At 50.6% G+C, this 26,741-nt stretch overlaps 1 protein-coding gene across 5 annotated transcripts in view; it reads left to right on the plus strand.

Annotated features, from left to right (window-relative positions):
• Positions 1 to 26,741, plus strand: part of ERICH1 (glutamate rich 1) — a 65,224-nt gene that overhangs the window by 37,081 nt on the left and 1,402 nt on the right. For 2 of the 5 annotated variants that reach the window (XM_033177764.1, XM_033177779.1), the window contains 2 exons: positions 14,578 to 15,216; positions 18,459 to 18,653. In XM_033177764.1, coding sequence (XP_033033655.1) covers positions 14,578 to 15,216; positions 18,459 to 18,653 — 834 coding nt within the window. Of the gene's footprint in view, positions 1 to 14,577; positions 15,217 to 18,458; positions 18,654 to 22,727; positions 23,198 to 26,741 lie in introns of those variants that run through there. The other 3 variants (XR_004429164.1, XM_033177772.1, XR_004429166.1) reach the window with 3 other exon arrangements.

Genomic DNA, 26,741 nt, shown 5'->3' on the forward strand with positions numbered 1-26,741 from the left:
CTGCTTCTTGAGGACGTGTGTCCAGGAGCCCTTGAGGAGTCACTCCTTTCCTGTTGCCCGGGCCCCCTTGCCACCTCCTCCAGGCAGGCTGTCAGGATGGCCTGGTGTCAGTGACTTGAAATGGTAAAGTTGGGTAAAAGGCAGCAATGCCCACCCTGTAATCGTGTGTCCTACCTTTGTTCTTCAAAATGAAAGAGAAAATGGCCAGAGCGAGCCCCAAGCACAGCCTTGCAGCTGTGGAGCTGATGGAGCCTCCAGGGCCCTCAGGAGCCAGAGGCCGGGAGAAGCAAGGACAGGACCCCTCTGTCTCTGACCCTCAGAGGTCAGTGTGGGAACACGGCACACAAGAAGCAAGAGCCTTTGAGCTTTTTCTGTTGCAGTTTTAAGCACAGAGGTGAGAACTGGAGCTGGAAAAGCAATGGCCAACGTTGTTGGAAGCACTCAGGTCGCTGGCTTTCATTTTGAACAGGTGGGGCCCACACCTCAACTCCCAGGAAGCTGCAGAGGAAAATGCTGTTTGTTTTTGCCTTTGCTGTGCCTGGCACTGGGCCCTCTGGGCATTCACACTCAGGACCTTGAGCAGCCCTGCCCTGTGCCGGGGCAGCCCCGCAGCGGCTTGGATCGGCTGCCCATGGCCTTGTCACCCAGGCAGGGTGTCACACCTGGTGCTTAGCCCTCAGCCTGGCCCCTCCTGGCTGCCCAGCCTCTGAGACTTAGTTTCCACCCTCCCGGAGGCCATCTGGACCCCCTCAGCAGCACTTGCTGCGCCTTTGGGTCTGCTGGTCCCGGTTCCGTCAGGCTGAGGCCCTGCCCTTGGTCTTGTCCTGGGTGCCTGGCCACTGCCTTGTGATAAGTGGAGATTTAGTGCTCATGAACCATATCAGTTAGGGCCTGTGTGTATTTGTTATGAAGACAAGCAGGCCTGTGCCCAGAAGCCAGGACAGGAAGACCTAAGTTCCAGCCGTTTGTCTCTGTCTTGTCTGTGTTCTTTGGGTAATCTCTGAATGTGACAAGCACAGACTCTGGGTGCTTTTGGGCTCACAGCTTGTCAGGAACAGGTGGAAGGAGACAGGCTGTGGGAAGTCTTGAATGGCGTTGTGTTGGAAATGGCGTTATGTTGGATGTGGTTCTGGGACTTCTCCCACCTGGGTTGATGGGTCTTGGCTCTAGACAGAAACATGCACATACTCCTTGTCTTGTTGATGTGGGGTTGTGTCTTGCTCTCCAAAAGCTGGTAAACCCCTGGCCTGTTAGTGACAGAACAACCCACTATAGATTATGCCAGAAGAAAGCTGTCCTTTTTGGCAGATTCTCCATGGAAAATGCTACACAGTTGCATTTAGCAGGTGAACTCACTTATCTGGCAGGACACTGTTCTGCTCACGGTCCTTGCGTGTCATAGGAACGCTACCCTACATGAAGTTACAGAGTCTATTAAATACAATGATGTGAACATTCCTCCGGGCAGCTGGGGTAAGCACGTTGTCCTCAAAATATCCCTTACGTCCATTTTCTTCTGTGTAGACCGCATTACAGGACTCGGGGCCCAGCTGACCACTGTGGGGACAGCAGGACTCTGGGCCCAGCTGACCACTGTGGGGATGGCAGGACTCGGGGCCCAGCTGACCACTGTGGGGACACCAGGCACCTTCCCAGTGGCATGAGAGCGTGTCCCTATGCCACTGTGCTGGAAACAAGTCCAGCCAGGCAATTTTTAGAAGAAAATGTCTACAGTGCCCCCAACATGCCTCTCTTCCCTGGGTTTTCCAGTGGCACACAGTGGCTGGCAATTTCCATGGTGGTACACCTTCTCGCTCCTGCCAGACCCCTCCAGGAGGAGACAAGGGGTGTGGGGGCACCGCCAACATCTCAGAGCCTCATTCAGGGAACACAGGAATTGATCAGTCCGTTAGGTTTTGGAAATGCTTACCTTACATCCAGTCAGGATCATAGGTGAGGCCAGGCACAGTGGGTCACGCCTGTAATCCCAGCACTTTGGGAGGCCAAAGTGGGCGGATCACCTGAGGTCAGGAGTTTGAGAACAGCCTGGCTAACATGGCGAAACCCTGTCTCTACTAAAAATACAAAAATTAGCCAGGTGTGGTGGCACATACCTGTAATCCCAACTACTTGAGAGGCTGAGGCATGAGAATTGCTTGAACTGGGGAGGCGGAGGCCATGGTGAGCTGAGATCACACCACTGCACTCCAGCCTGGGCAACAGAGTGAGACTCCGTCTCAAAAACAACAAAAAAAAATCATACGTGAGCTCTTCACCTAGTTTATATGAGTCTATCTCTCTGGGAAAATATCATCTTGAAGTTTCACTTTTTATATTCATCTTTTATTGCAGATTAATCGAAAGACCTGGAGAGTGTTGGCTTTCTTTCCTTGTTTTTGTAAAACTGTCCTTTAAAATCTTGTTCCTCATTCACTGTGCAGTCACTAGCAGTTCTGTAGAAATCCAGGTGAAAAGTATTCCCTTTAGAGTTCAGCACCAGAAAAATGTTTTGTTCTCATGAGCTCATGTACTTCTTGTTGGATAAGAGAGCGATTTCCCATGGATACCCTTTTGCTTTGGCTGCCAGGAATCCCAGATGTCAGCTGTTCACTGTTTTTATTCAGTAGCAGTTGTTTCCTTTGACCTCCATTTTCTGGTAGTTACCACCTTTCCCCACTTCTCAGCTGCTTAACTCATTCTTCTTAGATTAAGTTAATAAAACAGGGCTTGTTTTCTGAGCTACATCTTTTCCTTTTTGGAAGTACACTGAGTAATCAGGGTTTACCAAGTAATTCACTGTATCAGATGCTTTTTAAACGCTTGTGTTGGGCGGTGTGCTCAGGACCTAAGACTGGGAAGAGCTCCAGGAGGGCGCTGTAGAAGCGGATCCTAGCTGGGGAGGCTCCTGTGTGAGCCTGGCCTACAGAATGGGCGCAGCGCTAAGAAAGCCCAGAGGGAAGCCAGCCCGTGCGCCTGCGGAGGAGCCGGGTTGCCGGGCTGAGGGGCGCGACCCAGGTGGACCCAGGTGGACCGGCGGGCGGGGGGCGGGGGGCGGGACCGAGGGGCGCGACCCAGGTGGAGCGGGGGGCGGGGCCGAGGTGGACGGGGGGGCGGGACCAAGGGGCGGGGCCGAGGTGGACCGCGGGGCGCGACCGAGGTGTGGAGGGGGGCGGGGCCGAGGTGGACCGGGGGGCGCGACTGAGGTGGACCGGCGGGCGGGGGGCGGGGCCGAGGTGGACCGGGGGACGCGACCGAGGTGGGGCGGGGGGCGGGGCCGAGGTGGACGGGGGGCGGGGCCGAGGGGCGCGGGTTGGAGCTGGGGCGGAGGTCCTGCTTTGCGGGTTCTGCCAGAACGTCGGGAAACCTGCGTGGGCGGCTCAGGGGCCTCCCAGACTCCCCGCTGGCCACAGCCTTGACGGCGCCCTTGCCCCACCTGGGTTGCAGACCCTCGCTCCTCTCCTGTCTCGCGTGTTTTTGCAGCCGGGAACTGCATGCGGTGCCTGAGGAATTTAACCACGGGCCACCCCGCCTCTCCTGCGGTCGCGGCTCGGGCCCCTCTCGGCGCCTTCTCGCCGTCCAGGATGTCCTTGGAGCCTCAGATCCTGCTCGGGAAACCCGGGTCCCGTCTCGGCTGGAAGTCTCCGAGGCCTGCGCCGGTTCCGCGCGCTCCGTTCTCGGGGCTGGGCCGCTGCACCCGAGGACTCTCCGCACCTGGACCCCGATTCCTCCGTGGCCGCCCCGAAGTCCACCTGCTCCGGCCTAGGCTCGGGCCCCTCTGGCTACGCCCCGAGGCCGCCCCGCGGGCCTAGCGGGCTCCCCCTAGCGCGGCGCGCACTGGCCCCGGTTCCGCCGACTTCAGCCCTGGGTCGGGTCGGCACTGCCTCCTGCCTCGCCTGGGCCGCCCGGGCGCTCCCTGCGCCGCCACCTCCCTCCTGCGGCGCTCCACAGGGACCCGCCTCCCTCCAGTCGCGCTCCCCGCGCCACCACCTCTCTCTACAGGTTCCCGCCTCTCCCCTGCGCGCCCTCAGGCCCCTTCCCTGCCCGTGGGGTGATAGTCGACCCGCACACTTAGCGTTTGTTGTGCCAGACCGTCTGGGCTTATTGCAAAGCTTGTGCAAACGTAAGCATTGCCTGCTTTTTATTCCCTAAGGAGCCTTAGCCTGGCGCCTGGTGTAATTAAGTCTTAAGTCAATATTTGGTGAACTGCGTTGAATGATTTTGTATAAAAACAGCCCATAAGGCAAGTGTCAGTATTTCCCCGGTTCGTAATCACAAGCGGTGTTTGAGGCATTGACTCAGATTCTGTGCTCAGATCCAGCTGCAGAATCATGAACATAAGTCATTTCTGTGGAGAGCTATTGTGATGATTATTCTAGCAGCAAGCACCAGTTGAAGAGAGCTATTGTGATGATTATTCTAGCAGCAAGCACCAGTTGAACTAGTTACTAACTTCACGGCTTCTGGAAGAATGCGTAAATGCGCAGTTGTAATGTGGATTCCTTGTGAGTTAAACATCCGTCCATGCTCTGACAGAATCGTGGCTTTCTCCGCTTTTTGCCTTTGCTGTAGGAGTCCTAGCCTGACTTCTCTGAGGCCTTCCAGAGTGGTGGCTCGTGGGTGCAGGGGGCGGGTGGTGGGGCTGTCCCCGCTCCGCATTCCTCGCATCTCACCCTCTCAAGGGCCTCTCAGAGTCAGAGCTAGCAGTGTTTCGTTCTTGTCGTTCTGGTTTATTGAAATGAGACTTCACACATTCGGCTGTGTCCAAGCTCGCCTGGTCCTAGAAGAGGGGAGGGGCGCCTTGCTGTGCGCGCACTCTCACTCGCTCTCTCATGCTGGGTGTCCTGCCAGGGACATGTTGCTCAGCTGCCTTTCCATATGCACAAGTGAGATAAGAGCCTGGACCTGGAGGGCTCATGCATCCTGGGCCATCAGAAAAGGCTGTGATGGTTTCTAAAAGGCTGGAGCTGTGTGTGGTCATGTTTTTGTATCTTTGGCATCTCCTAGATTCTTTCCGGACTTAAGCCAGTGAGCATAGCATTGGCTGTTTGATTAAAGACTGTGGTTGCAGGGGGTCAGGCATTAACTTTGAAGTAACTCACCTGTGGGATCTACACTTTTTGTTTTGTTTTGTTTTGCTTGCCTAGGAAGAAATAAAAGAATGCATTTGTTCTCATTGCCATTTGTTTCCTTAAAACATAGTTACTTGATTTCCAAGCTGTTGTTGGCACATATGCCTAAGCAGTTTGGACTAGAGAAATGTCTAGATATTGGTATATCTTAATACTACTTTTAGCTTGAAGTGAATGTGTTACAAAAATAGAGTGATTATGAACATTTTACTAGATAATAATATGTAATTAATTGAAGTTAAAGAATAACTGAGAAAAAAGGTAGAAAATGATGATTATCATTATTATTTTGAGATGGAGTCTTGCTGTGTCACCCAGGCTGGAGTGCAGTGGCACAGTCTCACTGCAACCTCTGCCTCCTGGGTTTAAGCCACCCTCCTGCCTCAGCCTCCCGAGAAGCTGGGACTACAGGTGCGCACCACTGCACCCAGCTAATTTTTTTTTTTTTTTGTATTTTTAGTAGAGAAGGGACTTCACCTTGTTGGCCAGACTGGTCTCGAACCCCTGGGGCCAAGTGATCTGCTTGCCTCGGCCTCCCAGATTGCTGGGATTACAGGCCTGAGCCACTGTGGCCAGCCAATTATTGAAGAAATAATACATGAATTGCCCAAAGCTGAAGAGACTCTCAGGAACAGAAAGATGGCTGAAAGTCCCTACCATGATAATGAAGAAAGACCCTCGAGATGCCAGACACAGGCCTCGGAAGAAGATGCTAAAATATCCCCAGGAGGAAAACAGATGTCCTGACAGAAACTGGAATTAAGCTGCAGGCTTCAGAGCCTCCCTCTTCTTTGTGGTACCACTGAAAACCCGTGAAGTAAATGAGCGTTTTAGTTAAGTTTTCAACGCAGAAAGTCACGAGTCCAAGTCAGTGAAGAATATTTACAAAACACTTCATAGTTTCAGAGCCTCCCACAAATATAACCTCATTTTAACATTTTTTGAGGATACATTTACTCTGTTTAAATTTACTATTTAAATTTTTTATTTACTGTGGCTTTATATTTATTGAATAATTCAATGTCTTTTCTTCATTTGTATTGTTGTAATTACTTTCTCATTATTTAAATTTAAAATTTTTTCCTTCATCTAATTTTAATTTAATGACTTGCCTCATAGTTTTGGCAGTTTTATTTAAGGGAATTTAGCACTTTATTGCCCTGTTTTAAGCCTTTTATTGCTTATAAAGTTCTTATCATTTTGTTGGCCGTTTTATGGAAAGTTACAGAAAATGACTGTGAATTGTTTTTAAAACTATCAAAGTGTTTTATGGTGAGACACTACTCACTCTTCCACTATGTCAGTTTTTAAGATTCAAAACATGTAAACATGAAACATAATATTTTCTTGAGTATGTATAATTCAAGCCTATTCAAAACTAACCTAGAAAATTTGAACATTATTTCGGTATCAAAGTCTGTCTCAGGGAAGAATTCAGGAACTAATCTTGTTGAAGATGATAAAATAATGTGTATTTGACCACATGTTTAGTAAGTATTCATGAGGCAGACATTTAGCTTAGCAGCAGATCTCATCTAGAGCAAAACTAATCTTTCCTTTGGTGGTTCCTGATCACTGCCAGGCATCCAAATACAAAATCACAAAAACTTTAGCATCTAGATTGTGGTGTTCTAGCCCAGCTCAGTTTCTGATAACGTTGAGGTCGCGTATGTTCTTTCAGTGCCATTTGAAATCAAAAGCTAAATTATGTTCTGCAGCTGGCATGGAGCCAGGGGAGGAAGCCACATTTCCAGCTGTGAGGCTGTGCCTCCCTTGCTGTCTTTGGAAATTACTGCTCCAGATTCAGATCCATTAGGAGAAGAGAGAGCGAGAATCCATTTTTTTAAAGTGACAGGAAACTCTTCAAGTCCTCTTTATTCGTAGGGTGTTCTGGCACCTGCTGACCCTCATGGCTGACCCTGGAGGGGTGCTCCCCGTCTCACAGGCAGTCCTTGGTGGCCGAGGCCCTGGGGAGAAGTCTCTGTCCCAGGAGCCGTGTGAGCCACCTTCGTTCCCTGAAGCCCTGGCTGCTGGGTCTGCATTTTATCCTCAAAGGCCAAATCAAACATGAATTCCTCTCTCTGTGGCAGGTCTTCTACATGGAAAGCAACTGCCATGGTCCACCCCAGCCACAGCCACCACTCATCCATCCCTGAGTCCCAGGGGTCTCAAACCACCCTGCCTGGAGCAGGACATGCTTCTCAGCAGGCCCCAGTGTTTCCTTGCCTAAATGAGTACACTCTGTGTGTTATTACAAAATACTATTCTGGATTTTAGGCAAACACCACACTGAGCAATTGGAAGAGTTCATGTTACTACATTTGAAAGGTCTGCTTTCACAGATAGGGTTTAGATCTGCTTGGTAAGAAGTTTACTACTTTTTATTTAGCACCTAGTGGACATGGGTAGCTTGACAGTAATTATCAGATGCAATTTGTAGCCTAGCTTTGAATCTAGAATAAAATTCCTATTTCCTTTAAAATGCCTAGCCTACTTTCATGTAAGAAGGTGCAGCTGTGAGAATTAGAATAACCTGAAGACTGGTTATTTTTGCTATCTATCTCTACACCAGCAGTTCATCAGAAGGTAGGTGCCAGATAGTAGCGGAAGGATTTTTGACACACTGTGACTCTTTTTGAAGTGAGTGTGTCTGAAAGTTATGTTTTGGGGATGGCAGCTTTTCAGAGTGTGCTGCGCTCTGACTATAAATAGCCAGGCGTCTTCTTCCCTCACATCGCTTTCAGCTGCTGGGTGTGAAGGGCGTGGACTGTGGGCCTTTGATACCCTGGAGATGTGGACATTCTGGAGTCTGTGGAGTGGTTCTGAAAAGTCATATGGAGGGTGCAGCATGAGTGGAGAAGTCGCAGTGCATCAGGGTAAAAGGGCCTGTGTCAGAGCCACCGGGACTCCATAGCATAGAGAGCACGCTCAGGGCTTCAGAGCTGTTTGGATAAAGCCTCAGTTGTTTTCCCCTTGACCTGCTGAGCCACTGTCTTATTTTGGGTAATGTTCCTTAGGGTCTTGTGTTCCTCACTAGACCTGAGAAGGGAATGCTGGTCAGACCCCTCAGATGAGACTGCGAAGCTGGGAGATTGTGACTGTAATTGTGTCACGGCGGTCGAGACACCTGTCAGACCACAGTGAGGAAGCCTTCGTTCAGGACATCGCCATAGGTACAGGGACCACCACCACGGGTTTGCACTGGGGGAGAGGGCCTGGGCTCAAGAACAAACACAACAAGGAAAAGTGGGAATCTGGAGCCAAGGAGCAGGGTGGGGGTGGATGGAAAACTTCTGAGAGGAGACATCAAAGGTGAGGGAGATTCTGGCTGAACCACCCCACCAGGATTCTTAGTGAAGGCAGACAGGGCCCTCAGAGGTCACCGAGGGGCGGTGGGGTGAGGAACCCAATCAGGTGTCAAGGGTGGGGTCCTTGCTGAAGTGGCTTAGCAGGGTTGTTGCTGAGACTGGATTTTGCGGAAAGTGCACAGGTGGGCCTCGGAGGAGGTTCCGTCCGGAGCCTGATGAAGTCTCAGCTGGGAAGAGGCTCTTCTGGCCATCTCTCCACCCAAACGGCAAACGTAAATGCGGCTTCTGCTTAAGAAATGGTTTCTGGCTTGGCAGGAAACTTAACAGCATAATGAAAACATCATTACAATGAAACAGGTCTGTCTGAATGAACCGAAGCTCAACAGTTGCAAAACGGATGGGTTCTGTGGCTTCTGCTGGCAAGACCTGTGGAGGGCCTCTGTCTAAGTTAGGCGGAGGACACTGCTTTGCAATCCTGTTTGCGTTTCCTTCCTCCGAGTTCTGATTACTCTTGCATTCTTTGCATTAGACTCCAATCCCCAAGGAAGCTTTTCTCCATCTTGTATGTGAAAGTCATTCATAAACATCTTTTTTTTCTCAGTTGCCAAATTCGTGTGCCCCCTGCTGGGTACGTCTCACCACAAACGCAGGCACATGTTTTAAGTAAGACAGAGTTAAAGGATGCTGTTTTTTCTGCGGGCTGGATTGTCAGCTATTTTGTACAGTGCTCCCTTGTCTAGAAGCGTCAGGAACTTTGAGATCTGGGATGGAGTAGCCACCGTGGACTCGGCGTCCTCAGGCCGGGCAGCACTGTAGCACTCTGGGCATGGGGATTTGCATGACCGTGGAGCTGCTCTCTCACCCCCAGTTGACAGCAGGGGAAGTGGGGTGCAGAGGCCACAAGCTGGTGCGGCAGAGCCTGCCAGACGCATCCAATCTTTCTCTTTGGGATACAATGTTTTTTAATGGCCTTGGGCAGCATCACCGACGTTCAGAGTGTGCAGTTTCATGAGTCTGCATGTAGCATGACCCCAAGACCACTGTCGCAGTTGAAATAATGAATGTGTCCATCACCACCAGGTCTCCTTGTGCCCTGAGAGGGCCCCTTCCTCCCCTCTGCCCTGTCCAGGAAGCCCCAGTGGATCTGCTCACCGACCCCAGGACTTACAGAAGTGGAGCCAGGTGGTGTGTGCAGCTGGGGACATGGGGCGGTCTGGGCTCTCACACACTGTCAGGATATTGCAGCTCACGATGTGTGTGTTGGTGGCGCGTTCCTTTTTCTCCTGGGTAGTGACCACTGCGTTTGTAACATGCTCGCCTGTTGATGGGGTGGAGTCTGTGGATTCTCTTGGATTTTCTGTGTTTACAGGGGTGGCAGCTCTATTTCTTCCTTTCCAGCTCTTGTACACTTTGTCTCCCTCTTGCCCTGCCCAGAGCCCTGGTGTGGAGGTGGCCACAGTGATGTCACAGGACCTGTCGGAGAAAAGGTTTTCGGCATTTCACCATCACGTATGACCTTGGCTGTGGGTGCTTGTAGGTACCGTGTATCCGATTTAGATTTCTTCTTTTGAGGCCATTTGATTCGAGATTTTATCATACGATTTACATGACTGGAATTTTGTGAATATTTTGCATGGACTATTTGTAGCAACATCGGTGGGAGAGATGGGCCCGTGCTGCTCCCCTCTTGCAATGCCCTTGTCAGGGGAGTGAAGATGCTGGGGGCTTCACAGAGGTGTGAGGGGTGGGAGGTGTGAGGGGCCGGAGCTGTGACGGGTGAGAGCTGTGAGAGGTGGGAGCTGTGAGAGGTGGGAGCTGTGAGAGGTAGGAGCTGTGAGAGGTGGGAGCTGTGAGAGGTCGGAGCTGGGAGGGGCTGAAGCTGGGAGGGGTGGGAATTGGGAGGGGTCCGAGCTGAGAGGGTCAGTTGCTGTGAGGGGTTGGAGCTGGGAGGGGCCAAAGCTGAGAGGGGCCGAAGCTGTGAGGGGTGGGAGTTGGGAGGGGTCCGAGCTGAGAGGGGTGGGAGCTATAAGGGGTGGCAGCTGTGAGAGGCCGAAGCTGTGAGGGGTCAGGGCTGTGAGGGGTCAGGGCTGTGAGGGTTCACTTGCTGTGAGGGGTGGGAGTTGTGAGTGGCTGGATCTGGGAGGGCCCAGAGCTGTGAGGGGTCACTCTCTCTGAGGGGCAGGAGCTGGGAAGGGCGGGATCTGGGAGGGGTCGGAGCTGGGAGGGGCCAGAACCCTAAGAGGCCAGAGCTGTGACGGGTGTCGGGGCCATGAGGGCCCAGAGCCGTGAGGGACTTTGGAGTCGTCAGGGGTCATTATCTTTTCTGCTCTCCCCAGTCACATTTTTGCTATGAAAAAGGAGCACCTGCTGCCTTTTCATGAGGACCTTCCCACAGAGGTCCCTCGATTAGGTGGCATTCCACTCCGTTTCTTGTTTATCTGCCACTGACTGCCTCCATGTCTAAGACAAGTATTTCAGCCCCCTCAGTTTCTTCCTCTGTAAAATGGGGATGACAGCCGCGTGCTACAAATGAGCCACTCCCCATCAGGGCTTGGGGCACGTCATGGGCACACACAGGGCACACGTGCGGCAGCTTTTAGGGACCGTTATTCTCCTTTGTCTCTTGAGACTCTTACCTGGAAACACAAACTCAGGTCATTATCTTTTCTGCTCTCTGGAAACGGGTAAGACGTGTTGGCTTTTTCTTTTCTTTTGAGATGGAGTCTCACTCTGTCGTCCAGGCTGCAGTGCAGTGGTGCAATCTCGGGTCACTGCAACCTCTGCCCCCCGGGTTCAAGCGATTCTCCTGCCTCAGCCTCCCAAGTGGCTGCAACCACAGGTGCCTGCCACCACGCCTGACTAATTTTTGTATTTTTAGTAGAGACGGGGTTTCACCGTGTTAGCCAGGATGGTCTCAATCTCCTGACCTCGTGATCCGCCCGTCTCGGCCTCCCAAGACTTTTTCTTTAAATGTTTGGTAAAAGTCACGGGTGAACCTATCTAAGCCTGCAGTTCTTTTGTGGGACTATTTTTAACTAGACTCATTTTTAAAGACAGATACAGGAGTTTTGTGATTTTGTTTCTTTGTGTGTCCATTGGATAAACTGTACTTTTTTCAGGAATCTGTTTCTAACGGATTAGCTGATTTGCACGACATTGCATGCAGTATCCTTTCATTACCTTCTTAACACCAACAAGACGTATCGGCACCTCTGTGTTCCCGATGCTGGTAGTTCAAGCCTCCTCTCTTAAACTAGATTTGGAAATCAGAGAAATACAGTGGGGGAAAAAAGCAGCCTGTACTTAGACCACCCAAGGAGCAACCGCAGGGAGCATCCTGAGAAATGGATGTCCAGTCTCTTTTTTTAATGTATATTAAGTTTTCCTTTTCACAAGCACATGCACACACAGTTATGTGAAAAAATAGGATAAACTTACCATTTTATGGCCTTTTTGCCTCCTTCACCTTTTTAAATTACTGTTTTATAGTCTTATAAAAATATAAAAATAGATCAATAGCATAATCGATCTCAATAGGGCAACCATTTGTTTCTCTTGTAGTCTTAGGAGGGGAAGCCGACCCCGGGGTGGGACACTGGTGAGGAGCTGCCCTGACTGAGAGCTGGTGGAGAAGGACGTGCCAGGAGGAACCTGGAGGTTGATAAGCCCCACGCAGTGTTCTTGCTGGGTGATGGGGGTCTCCCCTGTGACCTGTCACGCCCCAGAGGGGCTTCCTCTGGGTGGGGAAATACTCTGTGTTACTTATCTCCAAATTAATGAAGGCAAGCATATTTTTTAATAGACACCTAAGAGGAGAGGCTTAATTTCATCTGTTTTTAACGGAACCTGGGAAATTAAAATGGATTACCTAGCCGTGGTTGGTTTTTAAACATCAGTATTTTCAGGGCAGATCTAGGGGTTGCTATTCAAAGACGTCTGGGCCAGGCTGGTTGGTCAGACCTGCACAGTGGACCCCAGTAGCAACACACACTCGCAGATGAAATCATTCAAACACCCGCTGGTGAGTGAGGAGCAAGACGAAGGTGTTGAGGAGCCTCAGGCTGGGCGGCCTTCACCTTGCGACTGTGCGCAGCTGCTTCAGCCTGTGCCCCGCTGTGGCGGCAGAGGATGTGCAGAAGCCAGTCACATCAAGACAGGGTGGGAGCTCTCCTCCACAGAGCGGCAGCGGCCTCAGCTCACAGTTGCACAGTGGTGAACAGAGCTGGGGGTGTCTACATCCGATGAAGACGGGAGGCTGGTGCTTGGTAAAATACTTACTGTATTTTCAGGGTGAGAGAAACGGATGCGACTGCTTCATCCAGTCGTGGGGTGGGACCGAATCACAGCTCCCGGTGTCCGCGGCTGGGCAGGAGCCCGGAGCTCGCCCTCTGCAGGGTTCCTGTCCGGCTGGCGGGCGGGCCCTGAGCTTTGAGGGCAGCGTGCTCAAGGCTGTTGAGACAGAGGGGAATAGGAGGCCGCTGTGAAGAGATGCAGTGTGGAAGAGGAACTCATGTATTCCATCTCATTTCGGAGGTGAAGGGAGAGCGCCTGAGTGGAAATGATAGGGAACCTGCCTTTACAGTGTCTCACAAACTTCACTCACGCTCTTTCATTTTGATTCCTCACAGTCTGTGATGGGGTGCACAGCCCAGAAAACTCACACAGGCACTTCCTAAAAATCAGAACTGCACCACGCCTCCGCCCTCACCGAGGGGGCACCGCGCCTCTGTCCTCACAGAGGTGTTGGGACTGCCATGGTTTATCCATGGTGCTTTCTACCCACCCTCTCCCCAGTCTCCCGTTTCAACCCAGGCTGCCCCTCTCAGTCCGTGAGAATCGGTTGTGCTGCCTCTTCTGTTCCGCATGTTCCGCATCACCAGAGTGGTAGTTTGAAATCGGCCGTGGGGAAGTATTTACACCAGGGAAATTAGTAGATGGGAGGACTCGGGACTTTTCAGAGAGCTGGTTGTTAGCCATTTACCAGCACACCACCAACCTATGCTGTCTATAAACCACCTTCTGCCAACCTGGAGTCCAGCTTAGCCTTTGTGTCAAAATGCATGAAGATGGGCAAGTCATCATTACTTTTTATTCTCACACACAAGTAACTTTAGAAAGGACCTAGTTGTAAAATAAAAGTTAAGAAAAATAAGAAATAAGGGTTTCCTGTCCCCACCCCACCCCCACCCCCCACCCAAGGCTCATAGAAATGAAATTTTACTCTAAAAATGCAATAACTGGCCAGGTGCAATGGCTCATTCCTGTAATCCCAGCACTTTGGGAGGCCGAGGCAGGTGGATCACTTGAAGCCGGGAGTTTGAGACCACCCTGGCCAACATGGCAAAACCCCATCTCTACTGAAAATACAAAAATTAGCCAGGCTTGGTGGTGCGTGCCTATTATCCCAGCTACTCGAGAGGCTGAGGCAGGGGAATCGCATGAACCTGGGGGCAGAGGTTGCAGTGAGCCGAGATTGTGCCATTGCACTCCAGCCTGGGCAGCAAAGTAAGACTCTGTCTCAGAAAAAAAAAAAAAAAAAAAAAAAAGGCCGGGCGTGGTGGCTCAAGCCTGTAATCCCAGCACTTTGGGAGGCCGAGACGGGCAGATCACAAGGTCACAAGATCAAGACCATCCTGGCTAACACGGTGAAACCCCGTCTCTACTAAAAAAATACAGAAAAAAAAAAAAAACTAGCCGGGGGAGGTAGTGGGCCCTGTAGTCCCAGCTACTCGGGAGGCTGAGGCAGGAGAATGGCGGGAACCCGGGGGGTGGGGGGGGAACTTGCAGTGAGCTGAGATCCGGCCACTGCACTCCAGCCTGGGCAACAGAGCGAGACTCCGTCTCAAAAAAAAAAAAAAGCAACAACTTGTACATCCTTCAAAGCATACCATTTATTATGATCGTAGCATCTGTGAGTGTATATACATCTGAATGAGTCTTTTATGGGGAAAAAAAAGTAGGCTGCTAATTTATATTATTGTTAATCCCAGGATCTTTGATGGTAAAGTTGAGAATCACCGAAGTAAATAGTATAAACTCTTTTTCTACTAAAACTACAAGATCCTGATGGAAAATTTAGCCTCATACGTTTGTTATGGTTTCGTTGTACTGAAAATTGTTATATTTGATTTTTTTAACAGATCAGGATCCTCATGACCAGCCAAAGAGAAGAAGAATTAGGAAGCATAAGTCAAAGAAAAAATTAAAAAATCCCAGCAGTGTTCTTGTAGAACAAGCAGAATTAGAGAAACAGCAGAGTCCATTACAGGAGAAATTTCAGCGACAGCACACAGACGGGCCCATGATAAGCAAAAATAAAAAAAGGAAACTGAAAAAGAAACAGCAAATTAAAAGGAAGAAAGCAGCGGGCTTGGCAACAAAGGCTGCTGGTGTCAGCTTCATGTACCAGCCGGAGGACAGCAGCAGTGAAGGGGAAGGCATGGGAGCGGCTGGTGAGGGGGGAGGTGCGGACGCCAGCGAGGAAGACCCGACACCGGCCAGGGAGGAAGACATTAAAGACACCGGGGAGGAGGGAGGTGCGGACTCCTGGGAGGAAGACCCAACACCAGCCAGGGAGGAGGACGGTGTGGAATCTGGGAAGGAAGACCCGACACTGGCCGGGGAGGAGGATGGTGCCGACGCCAGCGAGGAAGATCCGATACCGGCCGGGGAGGACGATGGTGCAGACGCTGGGGAGGAAGATGATACAGTTACCGATGAAAAGGCAGCTAGTGTTCTAAATTTTTTGAAGTCAACACAGGAAATGTATTTTTATGACGGTATGTTTTTTACTGTTTTGCATAGAGACATCCACTTAAAAGTTTATTAAAAGAAAGAAATATGCTGAAATGTGAAAACATACATTAAAAATATTCAATGTAAATAATTAGTTATAAGGCAAAGATCAGAGTATTTACGTGCTTTCCACTGATGATGTGGACGGGCACGTGCCCCTGGCATATCCAGAGAAGCAGTGTGGCGGCCGTGGCCTGTGCCAAGAACAGGCTGGCCCCGTGTCCTCCATGCCTCTAAGGTCAGGTTTTGGAGTGTGTTGGCATCCAGGCTGTTTTTCTAAACAAGAGATAAATCGAAATTAGAGGTTTTGATGAACTGAGCTCACCTTCATAAGCAGACTGAGAGGTGAAGGAAACACAGCTTGCGCCTTTAGGACAGATTTCATTTTCTCTTCCACGTGGAATGGATGCGTGATTTCTCAGCAAACATTTTTGTGCAGTTGTTTGTATGGACATAAGGAAAGTAAGCACAGGTTTAATGTCACAGATGGCGCTTGCTTACATCTGCACTCCGCTTTGTCGACAGCTGACCTAGGGACACAGGGTTGCCCCAGAACAAAGATACGCACCAGGGATGGCTTCCTGGTTTTTTTCTCTGTTATTTTTTTTTTAATGCTTTTTAATTTTGTGGGTATAGGTGTCTTTTTAATGATGTTACCAGCAGGTTCAGGTTAATGTGGGTTTAGCAGATCCAGATTTAAGCAGGGCATTTGATGGTGTTCTTTTTCTTTTTTTTTTTTTTTTTTTTTTTTTTTTTTTTGAGAGCGGAGTCTCGCTGTGTCGCCCAGGCTGGAGTGCAGTGGCGCGATCTTGGCTCACTGCAAGCTCCGCCTCCCGGGTTCCCGCCATTCTCCCGCCTCAGCCTCCGAGTAGCTGGGACTACAGGCGCCCGCCACCGCGCCCGGCTAGTTTTTGTAATTTTAGTAGAGACGGGGTTTCACCGTGTTAGCCAGGAGGGTCTCGATCTCCTGACCTCGTGATCCACCCGCCTCGGCCTCCCAGATGGTGTTCTTATGAACAAGGTTAAGAAGTATCAGCTATGTAATAATTGGGGAATTAAGTAACTGATTTTTAACAGTGATGCATAAGTACCATTTTTAATAGATTGGTTTCAGTACGAAGAGCACTCTAGCCTCTTCCTCTTTAGCATGTTTCTCAGCAGATTATATTAACAAATTGAAAACACATCCAGATGGCACATCAGGAAGACGTGGCTAAGACATTACAAAGTAGAGTAGAATTCGGAAAGATCTCAGTAAACTTTCTATTCTGTGTGTGCTCGACCACCTGGGGGCAGACCAACAGTCATGCTGGGAGTAACCAAAAAGCTAGGTTGAGAAACACCTATTGAAGGAATCAGCAAGCTCCTCAGGAAATGGGCTCATAGGAAGACGAAACTCCCGGAACTCTCACGGGGAGGTTGTCATGGACACATCTGCAGCCACTTGTCTTCAGGAATCTGCCAGTCCTGAGTGTGGGCGTTGGGTGAGGGTCTGGGGAAAGGACCTGGTGGAGCCCAGAGAGGCAGAAAAACTAGCCTCACAGGTTGAGAGACCAAAAGCAGAGCCTGGAGCCTGGTGAGCATGGACATTAGAGCCGGGGCCGGCGGGCTCAGAGGTTGGAGCCTGGGGACCAGTGGGCTCGGAGGTCGGAGCCGAGGCCGGCGGGCTCGGAGGTTGGAGAACAGAACTCAACACTCTGCATGGCTTCCCTTAGCGCCTTTGCCCAATTCTGAAGCTGTGGGTGGAAGACGAGAAGCCACACAGAGAGACTCCGAACAACATCAGGGCCTCTTGGCCATCTTGAGGTGCTGATCAGATGAGGATTGGCCTGACTCTGAAGCCCAGCAGAGCAGGGCAGCCCAGAGGCAGACGACCCTGTCCCAGATGTGTGGCCACCCTGGAGTCAGTTCAGTCCCTGCACAGTCCAGGGGATCCACCTCTCCTCTGTCTGCCTGGCGGAGCAAAGGGTGAGACGTCTAGAAGAAAATATCGCCGTCCTAGACCTCTGCAGTCTTTCCTGTGCATTCAGCAGCAGTTTACCAGGCATGCCACGAAACAGGACCACAGCTCCAAAAACAAGAAGAAAAGAGCAGTAGAGCGGGAGCAGGAGACACTGATGTTATCAGACAGGAAGCTTAAAATAAGGGGGAAAAAATTGGAGCATTTTGCCAGGTAATTTGAATGTACTAAAATAATCAAATGGAAATTTTAGGCCTGAGAAATATGGTAACAAAAATTCAGGCCTCAAAAGACAGGGAAACAGCAAATGAGGGTTCGCCTAAAAGAGAATTAGTGACCGGGAAGACGGGTGAAAGAAAGTCTCCAGAATGCAGGGTGGAGAGAAAATGGATGAAAACATAGGAAAGAGCCCAGCAGACCTGGAGTGGGAAGTCCGGTGTCTGCAACAGGCCCAGGTGGACAGGAGAGAGGACGGAGCAGTGGCGGGACAGAAAGACATGACAGTTGGGAGTTTTATACAATTGTTATGGGACACAGAGTCACAGGTTGAAGAAGTCCTGCTAAGTCCAAGCAGGGTTAGTGCCGAAACCACCACAGGCGACCACATTTTGCAGTCGAACTGCTCAACAGCAGCCAGAGAAACAAGACCAGCCACCAGACCGAGGGGAAGTCGGGCTTGTTTTCCGTTCTCCTTGATTTCTTCCGAACAGCCACAGTCTGATTCTTTTTTTAAAGCTATGACATAGAGAGCTTGGTTCATTGTCTGGTTTATCCTGCTGCTATTCGTGGCCTTGAGTTGTGTGTTGGACAGGGAAGGCATCTCACCAGACAGGCGCGTAGACGGGCCAGGGAAGGCATCTCACCAGACAGGCGCGTAGACGGGCCAGGGAAGGCATCTCACCAGACAGATGCCAAGGAAGGCATCTCACCAGACAGGCGCATAGACGGGCCAGGGAAGGCATCTCACCAGACAGATGCGTAGACGGGCCAGGGAAGGCATCTCACCAGACAGATGCGTAGACGGGCCAGGGAAGGCATCTCACCAGACAGACACGTAGACGGGCCAGGTTTCCACGGTCGTTCGTGCAGTGGTGTTTTGTACTGAGCTCTGTTCTGATTCTCTCTTCTGGTAGCTTCTCATCTCCCAGACATCTCATTCTATGTGGAAGCGTAGGTTTGAGGCCTTCCTTAAGAGAGGAAAGCTTATCTTTAGTTTATAGAAATAAAAACAAAACCGTATTTCCAAGCAAAACTGACTTTATGTAGGTGTCTCCAGAGATGCAGCTTCAGCCGCCCTCGCCGATGCCGCTGAGGAACTGCTGGACCGTCTTGCATCACACAGCATGCCGCCCTCAGACGTGTCCATCCTGTACCACCTGAAAACACTGCTGCTTCTGCAAGATACTGAGAGATTGAAGCGTGCTCTGGAAATGTTCCCAGAACATTGCACGATGCCTCCTGGTAAGTACCGTACGATTTATTCAAGGTCCTGCTTAAGATACTCTCATTGAGGTTTGCCTCTAAAAGACTTACATGGCACCAAAACAGCAATGAGTTGGAAAATATGACGCTGCACATATGGCGTGGGAGAATGGAGTCCCACAGAGAAACAGGCTTCCTGCATCTCTGCTTGATATAAAAATATTTCACATAATATATGCAGAAACGCATGTGCAGTCTGAGTTTCCAGACTTGGGAGCTATCAACTCTTGGAGCCAAATTTTCCTAAGTTTCAATAGAAGTGAATTCATTTCTTCCTCTTTTCCTTCTCTCTATTGGTGTAGTAGATGGCAAATTTTTGCTGGCTTCCAACTGTCTGGTACCTTATTGGACCCCTGACGTGGTGATGATGACTTATTTTCCACCACATCCACTGGGCATCCTTTTCATGTAAACTGTTGTGTGCTGGGGCAGCTGTGCTCATGTCTTCCCAATGCCATGTGTGGTGACACAAGCTGTGGTGAGGGTATTCAGGCCACAGAAACTGGCAAATGCTGAAAATCTGAAGTCCAGGCTGTTGAGCCATTCACCTGCACACCACTGAGTGTAGAGCAGCACACCTGGCCAGGGCCAGTGTGTGGCACCCGTCCCAGAGAAGGAGTCTGCAGATTTCGTGGAGGGAGTTTCACAGTAAGTGTCGGGGGTGGTTTCTGTGCTTAGAAACCCACAGGGTTGCTGAGGTGTCAAGACTAGCATGTTAGAGAAGCCAGATAACGAACAGCGCTACATCACCGTGGTATGACGATGCCGTGGCACAGGCGCAGGGAGCCAGGGGCTGCGGGGACCATCAGCGTGCAGAGCATGTGGGTGCCGGAGGAGCTGCCTTTATGCAGAACGTCCTCCTCCGTCGAGGAGGTGTCGGCTGTGTGTTGCCCTGCGTGGTGCTCTGGGCTGTGAAGCCTGTCACTGAGGAAGCCTGGCAGGGACCCCGCCCCGGGGCACTCGCTCCCTAGCTGAGGAGCTGGAAAAGAAGGACAAGAAGCCAGATACACGGTGAGATGCGTCGTAGCACTCCAGGTAGATCCTGGAGATGAGGCTGTGGAGGAGTGGGAAGAGGAGGTGTTTTTGCAGCCAAGTGCGCATGTGCTGAGGTGGGTGAACCCGTGTGTTTGGGGAGCTGCCAAGAGCCCGGTGGCTGGACAAGGGGATGGATGTGAGTCGCAGAAGGTGCAGAAGGTGGAGAGGTGACAGGGCCAGGCACATGGGAGGAGCCTGGTGGCTGGACCAGGGGGTGCGGGTGACAGGGCCAGGTGCATTGAGTGAGTCTCAGAAGGGGGAGAGGTGACAGGACCAGGCACATGTGCAGCCTTGTGGGCTTCTACGCAGAGACAGGAGGTTCCTGGAGGCTATGAGGCTTCTGGGCTGTTATCTTGAGGCTGGATGGAGGGCATGGAGAATGGAGACCAGGTGGGTGCTGCTGAGGACCTGCTGAGAGGGGCCTGCAGCATAGACCAAGGTGCAGCCACGGGTTAGGCAGCTGTAGCCGACGTCCAGGTGCACTGTGGAGGTAGAACCAGTGGGAGCTGCAGAGTGGCCGGCGAGGCACTGGGAGGACCAGGTCACCGTGAGGAGGAGGTGGAGCTCCCAGAAGGATCGGGTTTGAGGTGAGAGCACTGCCCGGAGCGTAGTGCTGGGTGGCTGTGCAGGTGCCAGTCAGACCTCGGGTTCCAGCTGAGGCTCAAGAGGGCCATGGGGCCCAGAGTGCAGGGAGGAGAGAGATCAGGGACAGTGAGTACAGACGCCCACCAGGAGCGTGGCCAGGGGTCATGAGAAACGACACTGGAGGAGGACACAGGGCCCACGGGCGGCAGTGGCAGAGGGGAGGAGCCCCACCGGGAAGGTGGCACCTGTGTGTGCAGGCGAGGGTGGCGTTGGCCCCAGGCCGGCATCTCTGTTTCTGGTTGGTCGTCAGATCTCTTACAGCAAGTACTTAACAAACTTAGAAAACATTATGCACATGTACCCTAGAACTTAAAGTATAATAAAAAAAATAAATAAATAAATAAAAAAACTTAGATTTCCATAATAAGATTTATCTCAAACTGCAAAAAAGCCAATTTTATTATGTTAAACGGATAGATTTTTATGAGAGATGAAAGTAAGTGATTTTAAATTTTTAATTTTTTAAATTTTTGTTCTGTTTCTCACACTTGAGGCTTTTCTGACATGCATCAAAAGAGTTTTGGCAATTCTTTTTTGCATCAAAAGAATTTAGCAGAACCCCCAATATTAAAACAATTGGTTTCTTATGTTAAAATCATCGGACAGGTTTTGTATACACACATATTTACGTTAAGCCACTGATAGAACTAAACTGTGTGTAGGGATCTGTTTTCTCTAAGAAAGGATTCCTTTGAGTTCTGTAGAATATGTGCTTACAGTTTTTCTACGTCAAGCTATTTTATGAAATGAAATTTTATGAACAATGAAGCTTTGTTTTCACACATTGTATTTGTTTAATGCAGACTTGGCATATAGTTTTTGAAATTAAGGGTTTTTTCCATAATACTAGCTTAGGAATTTAATTAGTCACTGTGTCTCTCACCTCCATAGGATGAGCACAGAAATCACATTTTAAAAGCAGGTGTGGGCCGGGCGCGGTGGCTCAAGCCTGTAATCCCAGCACTTTGGGAGGCCGAGACGGGCGGATCACGAGGTCAGGAGATCGAGACCATCCTGGCTAACACGGTGAAACCCCGTCTCTACTAAAAAAATACAAAAAATTAGCCGGGCGAGATGGCGGGCGCCTGTAGTCCCAGCTACTCGGGAGGCTGAGGCTAGAGAATGGCGTAAACCCGGAGGCGGAGCTTGCAGTGAGCTGAGATCCGGCCACTGCACTCCAGCCTGGGCGACAGAGCAAGACTCCGTCTCAAAAAAAAAAAAAAAAAAAAAAAAAAAAAAAAAAAACAGGTGTGGGTGTTTTCTGCCGATCGTGTCTCCTCTCCCTCTTCTCTGGCTCAGCAGTTACTTTTCCTCAGTTGCGGGACTGCGTTCAGCTGGGACGCCGGCGTCAGGGCGAAGCTCCCCCGCTTCTGTGACGTTTTGTTACACACGCTCCTCATCAGTAGTAGCTGCCGTTCCTTGAGTGTTGTCGCACGCGCACTGAGAAGGGCTGGGGACTGGCACCCTCCTCTAACCCTCGGTGAGGGAATTAGATTTTTATCTTCCTGACTGTTGGGGATTTCCAGAGCTCAGGCAGTTTGCCCCCGGGCGGGATGGAGCCTGCCTGGGCGGGGAGCATGGATGGGCTTCTGTTGTCTGTAGCTTGGCTCTCTGTGGTTGGAAGCTTCAGAAGCAGCAGATTCTAGGTGCAGCATTTGGTGCCCTGACAAGTTGTAAAACCTGACTTTGGGGAGAGCCCTCCCTGGCAGCCAGTGTCCCGCCATGAGCCCGGTGAGCACAGACGTCAGAGCCGGGACCGGCGGGCTCAGAGGTCAGACTCTGGGGACTGGCGGGCTCAGAGGTCGGAGCCGGGGCCCCGCTGTGGAAGCCCTGAGGGTTGTGGTAACATCAGGGGTGATTGTGGTGTCGCGATGTGGTGTCTCAGCTGCCTTTGGCTGGTGCTGCTGCAGCCCTGGTTTCATGACGTGGACGCCACGTGGTCCTATGTTGTCTCACTTACGGCTCCACTTCTGAATTTTTTCTACTTGTTCACCCTTGACATAAACTTCTATTTCCTTTTCATTTCGGTTTGTATATGGGTTTTCTTTGAGGTCTGATTTTAAGCCTGTAATATATTGCACTGTAATGTTTTGAAGTGCTGGTGTAACAGAGCCAGTGAACCAAGGGTTCATGCCCCAGTGAAATACAAATATTCATAACTGAGCCAGTGTGTTGGCATACGGAGTACATAATGTGTGATTAGCAGGTGTAATGTGTCACTTTCAACGTCAGTTTTATGCCAGAGTTGCATTTTATTAGATTATTTGGGAGTTCACTTTGGGCCCAAAGGCTCATGTATGCATAATAATAACTTCTGATTTTTCTTTTTGTCTTTGTTTTATTTTTTGTTTATTTCTGTTTTTTGCTTTCCAGACCATGCCAGAGTAATCTCAGCTTTCTTTAGTTACTGGATCACACGTATCCTCCCTGAGAAGAGCAGTGACTAAAATGGAATATCTCTTTAAGACGAGCTCCTCTTTAATAAAAACATGAAAGACAAATGTGAAGTGGGCCTAGAGTTAGTTCTCTGGGAACTTGAAAGACGTTTCTGCCATATTATTTATTCATGTGTTGTTCCTGATGGGGAAGGTGCCATCTGAGGCTTCGGATGAGAAATTGGGGTAAAATGGAAATTTTTCACCAATTTGCAATTATATATGTCTTGAATTACTACATAAAATGTGATTCTGTTTTTCTAATTATTGTAAAAATTGAAAATGGACATTCTGTTAAACTGTATCATTTGAAGCTCATATATTTTTATGAAGTTTTGAATCACCTTGTATCTGAAAGTCTCTGTTTTAAGAATGCTTTCTAGGTATTAAAATATTCTAGTTTAAGTAGTCTGATTATAGTTGAATTTCTTTTTTTCTCTTTTCTACTTTGTGAATCATATCAAGTGCCAGTTTTTCCTGTTGGACTTTCTTTTTTGTCATCGAAGCAGTTGTCAGTTCTTGGTATTACTAAGTTTTAAAAGCATCAGTCAGGCTGGGCGCAGTGGCTCGTGCCTGTGATCCCAGCACTATGGGAGGCCGAGGCGGGCGGATCAGAGGTCAGGAGATCGAGACCATCCTGGCTAATATGGTGAAACCCCGTCTCTACTAAAAATACGAAAAAGTAGCCTAGCCAAGGCATGGTGGCGGCGCCTGTAGTCCCAGCTACTCGGGAGGCTGAGGCAGGAGAATGGCGTAAACCCGGGAGACGGAGCTTGCAGTGAGCTGAGATTTGGCCACTGCACTCCAGCCTGGGCGACAGAGCGAGACTCCATCTCAAAAAAAAAAAAAAAAAAAAAATTAAAAAAAAAAAAAAGCATCAGTCAATTGGTACAACATTTGTGAGGGCAGTGGGCAGTGCCTCTGTCTATGAAGAGTTTTATTGCGGTAAAACATACATAAAACTCCATTTTAGTCATTTTTAGGTGCATAATTCAAGGTACCACATGCATTTGCCATGCTTTGCTGGGACCACCATGCTCATCCTGTTTGTGGTGAGAGCAACCCTCTGTGCCTTCCAGGACCCGCGTGTGCCCTGTCCTGCCTGTGAGCATCCGTGTCCCAGGCGCTGTGTGGTGCTCGTCTCCCTTCCTCTGGGGAATGGAACTGCAGGGTCACCTGGTGATGGCGACGTTCTGAGGGGCTGCCAGGCGGACTGCTGGGCCCCCCACACCCCCAGTGCTGATCAGGGCCATTCTGACGGGTGGAGGTGGCGGGTGGAGGTGGCGGCTCGGGGGTTGCTGTCCGCTTCTGTCTTTAGAGAACATCAGCCCAGACCACCCCTGCCCAAAGCTGATGCTTAGGTGGGCAGCGTGGAGGGAGGGGAAGGAAGCCCTGTCGTCCCCCTTGCCCCCTGTCCTGCCAGTTCCCTCCAGGTCTCTAAGAGACGTCTCTTCCACAAGCTGGAACCTTCTGGAAGCAGGTGAAACAGGGATGTTTCTGGCACTGGAGACGGTCCCCTGGGATCTGGTGGTCATGCAGTATCCCCAGCTTGATGCACGTCGCAGGCCCTGGAGCACAGGCATGTGGCAGCGGACGCCACTGTTCCCAGCATCACCCGAGGACAGGACGCAGGCCGCTCCAGATGGGGCATTCCCAGGAGGCCACACGTGAGGCAGGAGCTGCAGGTGCTGCTGCTCCACCGTCTTTCGGCCTCAGGGGAGCTGTGGTCATCCTTAGGGCGCCCTGCCCAGCCCTGCCCTCCCTTCTCGTCCCCTAACTCGGAAGTCACTGTGAGGCGTGGGAGTGGCCAGGAGCCCCTCGTCCCATGGTAAGAACCTGTGCTGAAGTGACGCCAAGCCAGATTCCTGCCTCCACCGAGAACCTCCATGGCCTTGTGGAACCTGGGCTCTCAGAGGCAGCAGCCTGCAAACCTCCCGTTTAAGTGCTGCTTTTTTTTTTTTTTTTTTTTTTTTTGAGATGGAGTCTCACTCTTGTTGCCCAGGCTGGAATGCAGTGGCACCATCTCGGCTCACTGCAACCTCCGCCTCCCAGGTTCAAGCGATTCTCCTGCCTCAGCCTCCCGAGTAGCTGGGATTACAGGCATGCGCCAACCACACGCAGCTAATTTTGTATTTTTTATTTCTAGAGATGGGGTTTCTCCATGTTGGTCAGGCTGGTCTTGAACTCCCAACTTCAAGTGATCCACCCGCCTCAGCCTCCCAAAGTGCTGGATTACTGGCGTGAGCCACTGTGCCTAGCCTAAATGCTTCTTAATTAATAGCACATGCTTTGCAAATATGAAAATAAATTCAATATTGGCAAATTCATAATTTTACTATTCTTAACGTCCCACTTGTGTCTTTTAATGATGAACCATCTCCACTTTCTCCATCCCCTGCAAGTGAATGTGCCATGGCCGGGGGGGCAGTGGGGAATGTGTCAGCCTTTTCCTGCATTCCACGGAATCCCTGTAGGTTCCACGGAATCCCCTGTAGGTGCCACGGGATCCCTGTGGATGCCACGGAATCCCTGTAGGTTCCAGAGAATCCCTATAGGTGCCACGGAATCCCTGCCATTGCAGGGGGCGGTGGGGAATGTGTCAGCCTTTTCCTGCGTTCCGCAGAATCCCTGTAGACTCACTTCTTGCTTCTGTGATCCTGTGGGGCTTTACTTTGTGAAACCTCCTGCATTCACTTTCCTGATCCTGAGAATATTGAGGAATAGGGGTACAGTGGAGCAGGTGGAAGTTTAGGGTTAATTCGTTTTGTGTGTCATTCTGATTCCAAAAGGGAAAATGCATCTTCTACAAAACAAAAGCAAATAAATCTTGTCTCTAATATGCCAGCATAGATATGATAATCTGTTTATTCCACTGTGTTTGAAGTTAGATAATAATTAAATCAATTTATCTTCTACAATAGTGCAAACTACTCATTCAGTTCATGTAATTTATTTTCTGTAAACCATGTCAGTTAAGACAGGCAGAGAAGGAAGCACTCAGGAGCATGAGGAATTGTCATCAGGTTGCTAATATTAAGACAGTTGTGCCTAGAAGGAAAAAACACAGAATTTCTTAGCCCATCAGTACTGCCTGCACCCTGGGACCTCCGCCTGTGTCTGCAGAGCCTGAGCAGAGAGGGCTTGCATGAGCCCATCTCCAATTTGCTTCCCAGGCCCAGCTGCCGCCCGGCTCCAGGGCAGAACTGTGGTGGGTTCGGGAGACTCCAGGGCCCACAGGGTCGGTTCTGGGCTTTGCCTCTCTCTGCAGCTCTTGCCCCGAGCGCTTTCCAGGTGACGTTTCCTCTCATCCTGGGGCTCGTCAGAGAATCACAGGGATGGGTTCCACCCCCTCCCAAATAAGACGCGTGCATGCCTCCGGCCGCCTCACTCCCACATAAGAAGCGTGCATGCCTCCACCCCGCCTCACACCAGTATTGGGTACAGCTTTGAAGGGGTCAGAAATTCCTCAAAACCTATTCAACAGGGTATTGTGGTGCAGTGAGTTCCCCACCAGGCTACTGAGGGCTTTTGTCCACTGCCTGAACCCTGAAGGCTGAGCAGCGAGCCAACCAAGGTCACAGCGCCCCGTGGAGGAGCAGACATTCCAGTAACCTGGAGCCAACCCGAGAACTGTCCAGGACCTGGGGTAGGAGCAGGCATCCCCAGAACCTGGAGCCAGCAACTGCCCGGGAGAGTAGTTCCATTGCTCATGGCCGGCAGCAAGCCCGGGAACCCACGCAGAAGCAGCTCGGAAGCTGCGGGTCTTAGTGCTGTCCTGCGGCTGTCCAGGCAGGCTGTGTCCCAGCCATTCTTTGATCTCTTGCTCCCTCCCAGTTTGGGCCGGGGCCGGGGCCGGGGCCGGGGATGGAGGAAACTGAATTCTAAAATTTTTATCGTAACAAGTATTAATGAATTTTATTTTTCTGCATAACAAACGACCATAGGCCCAGTG

The sequence above is a fragment of the Trachypithecus francoisi genome, unplaced genomic scaffold (assembly GCF_009764315.1).
Source record: "Trachypithecus francoisi isolate TF-2019V2 unplaced genomic scaffold, Tfra_2.0 Contig01558, whole genome shotgun sequence".
Lineage (NCBI taxonomy): Eukaryota > Metazoa > Chordata > Mammalia > Primates > Cercopithecidae > Trachypithecus > Trachypithecus francoisi.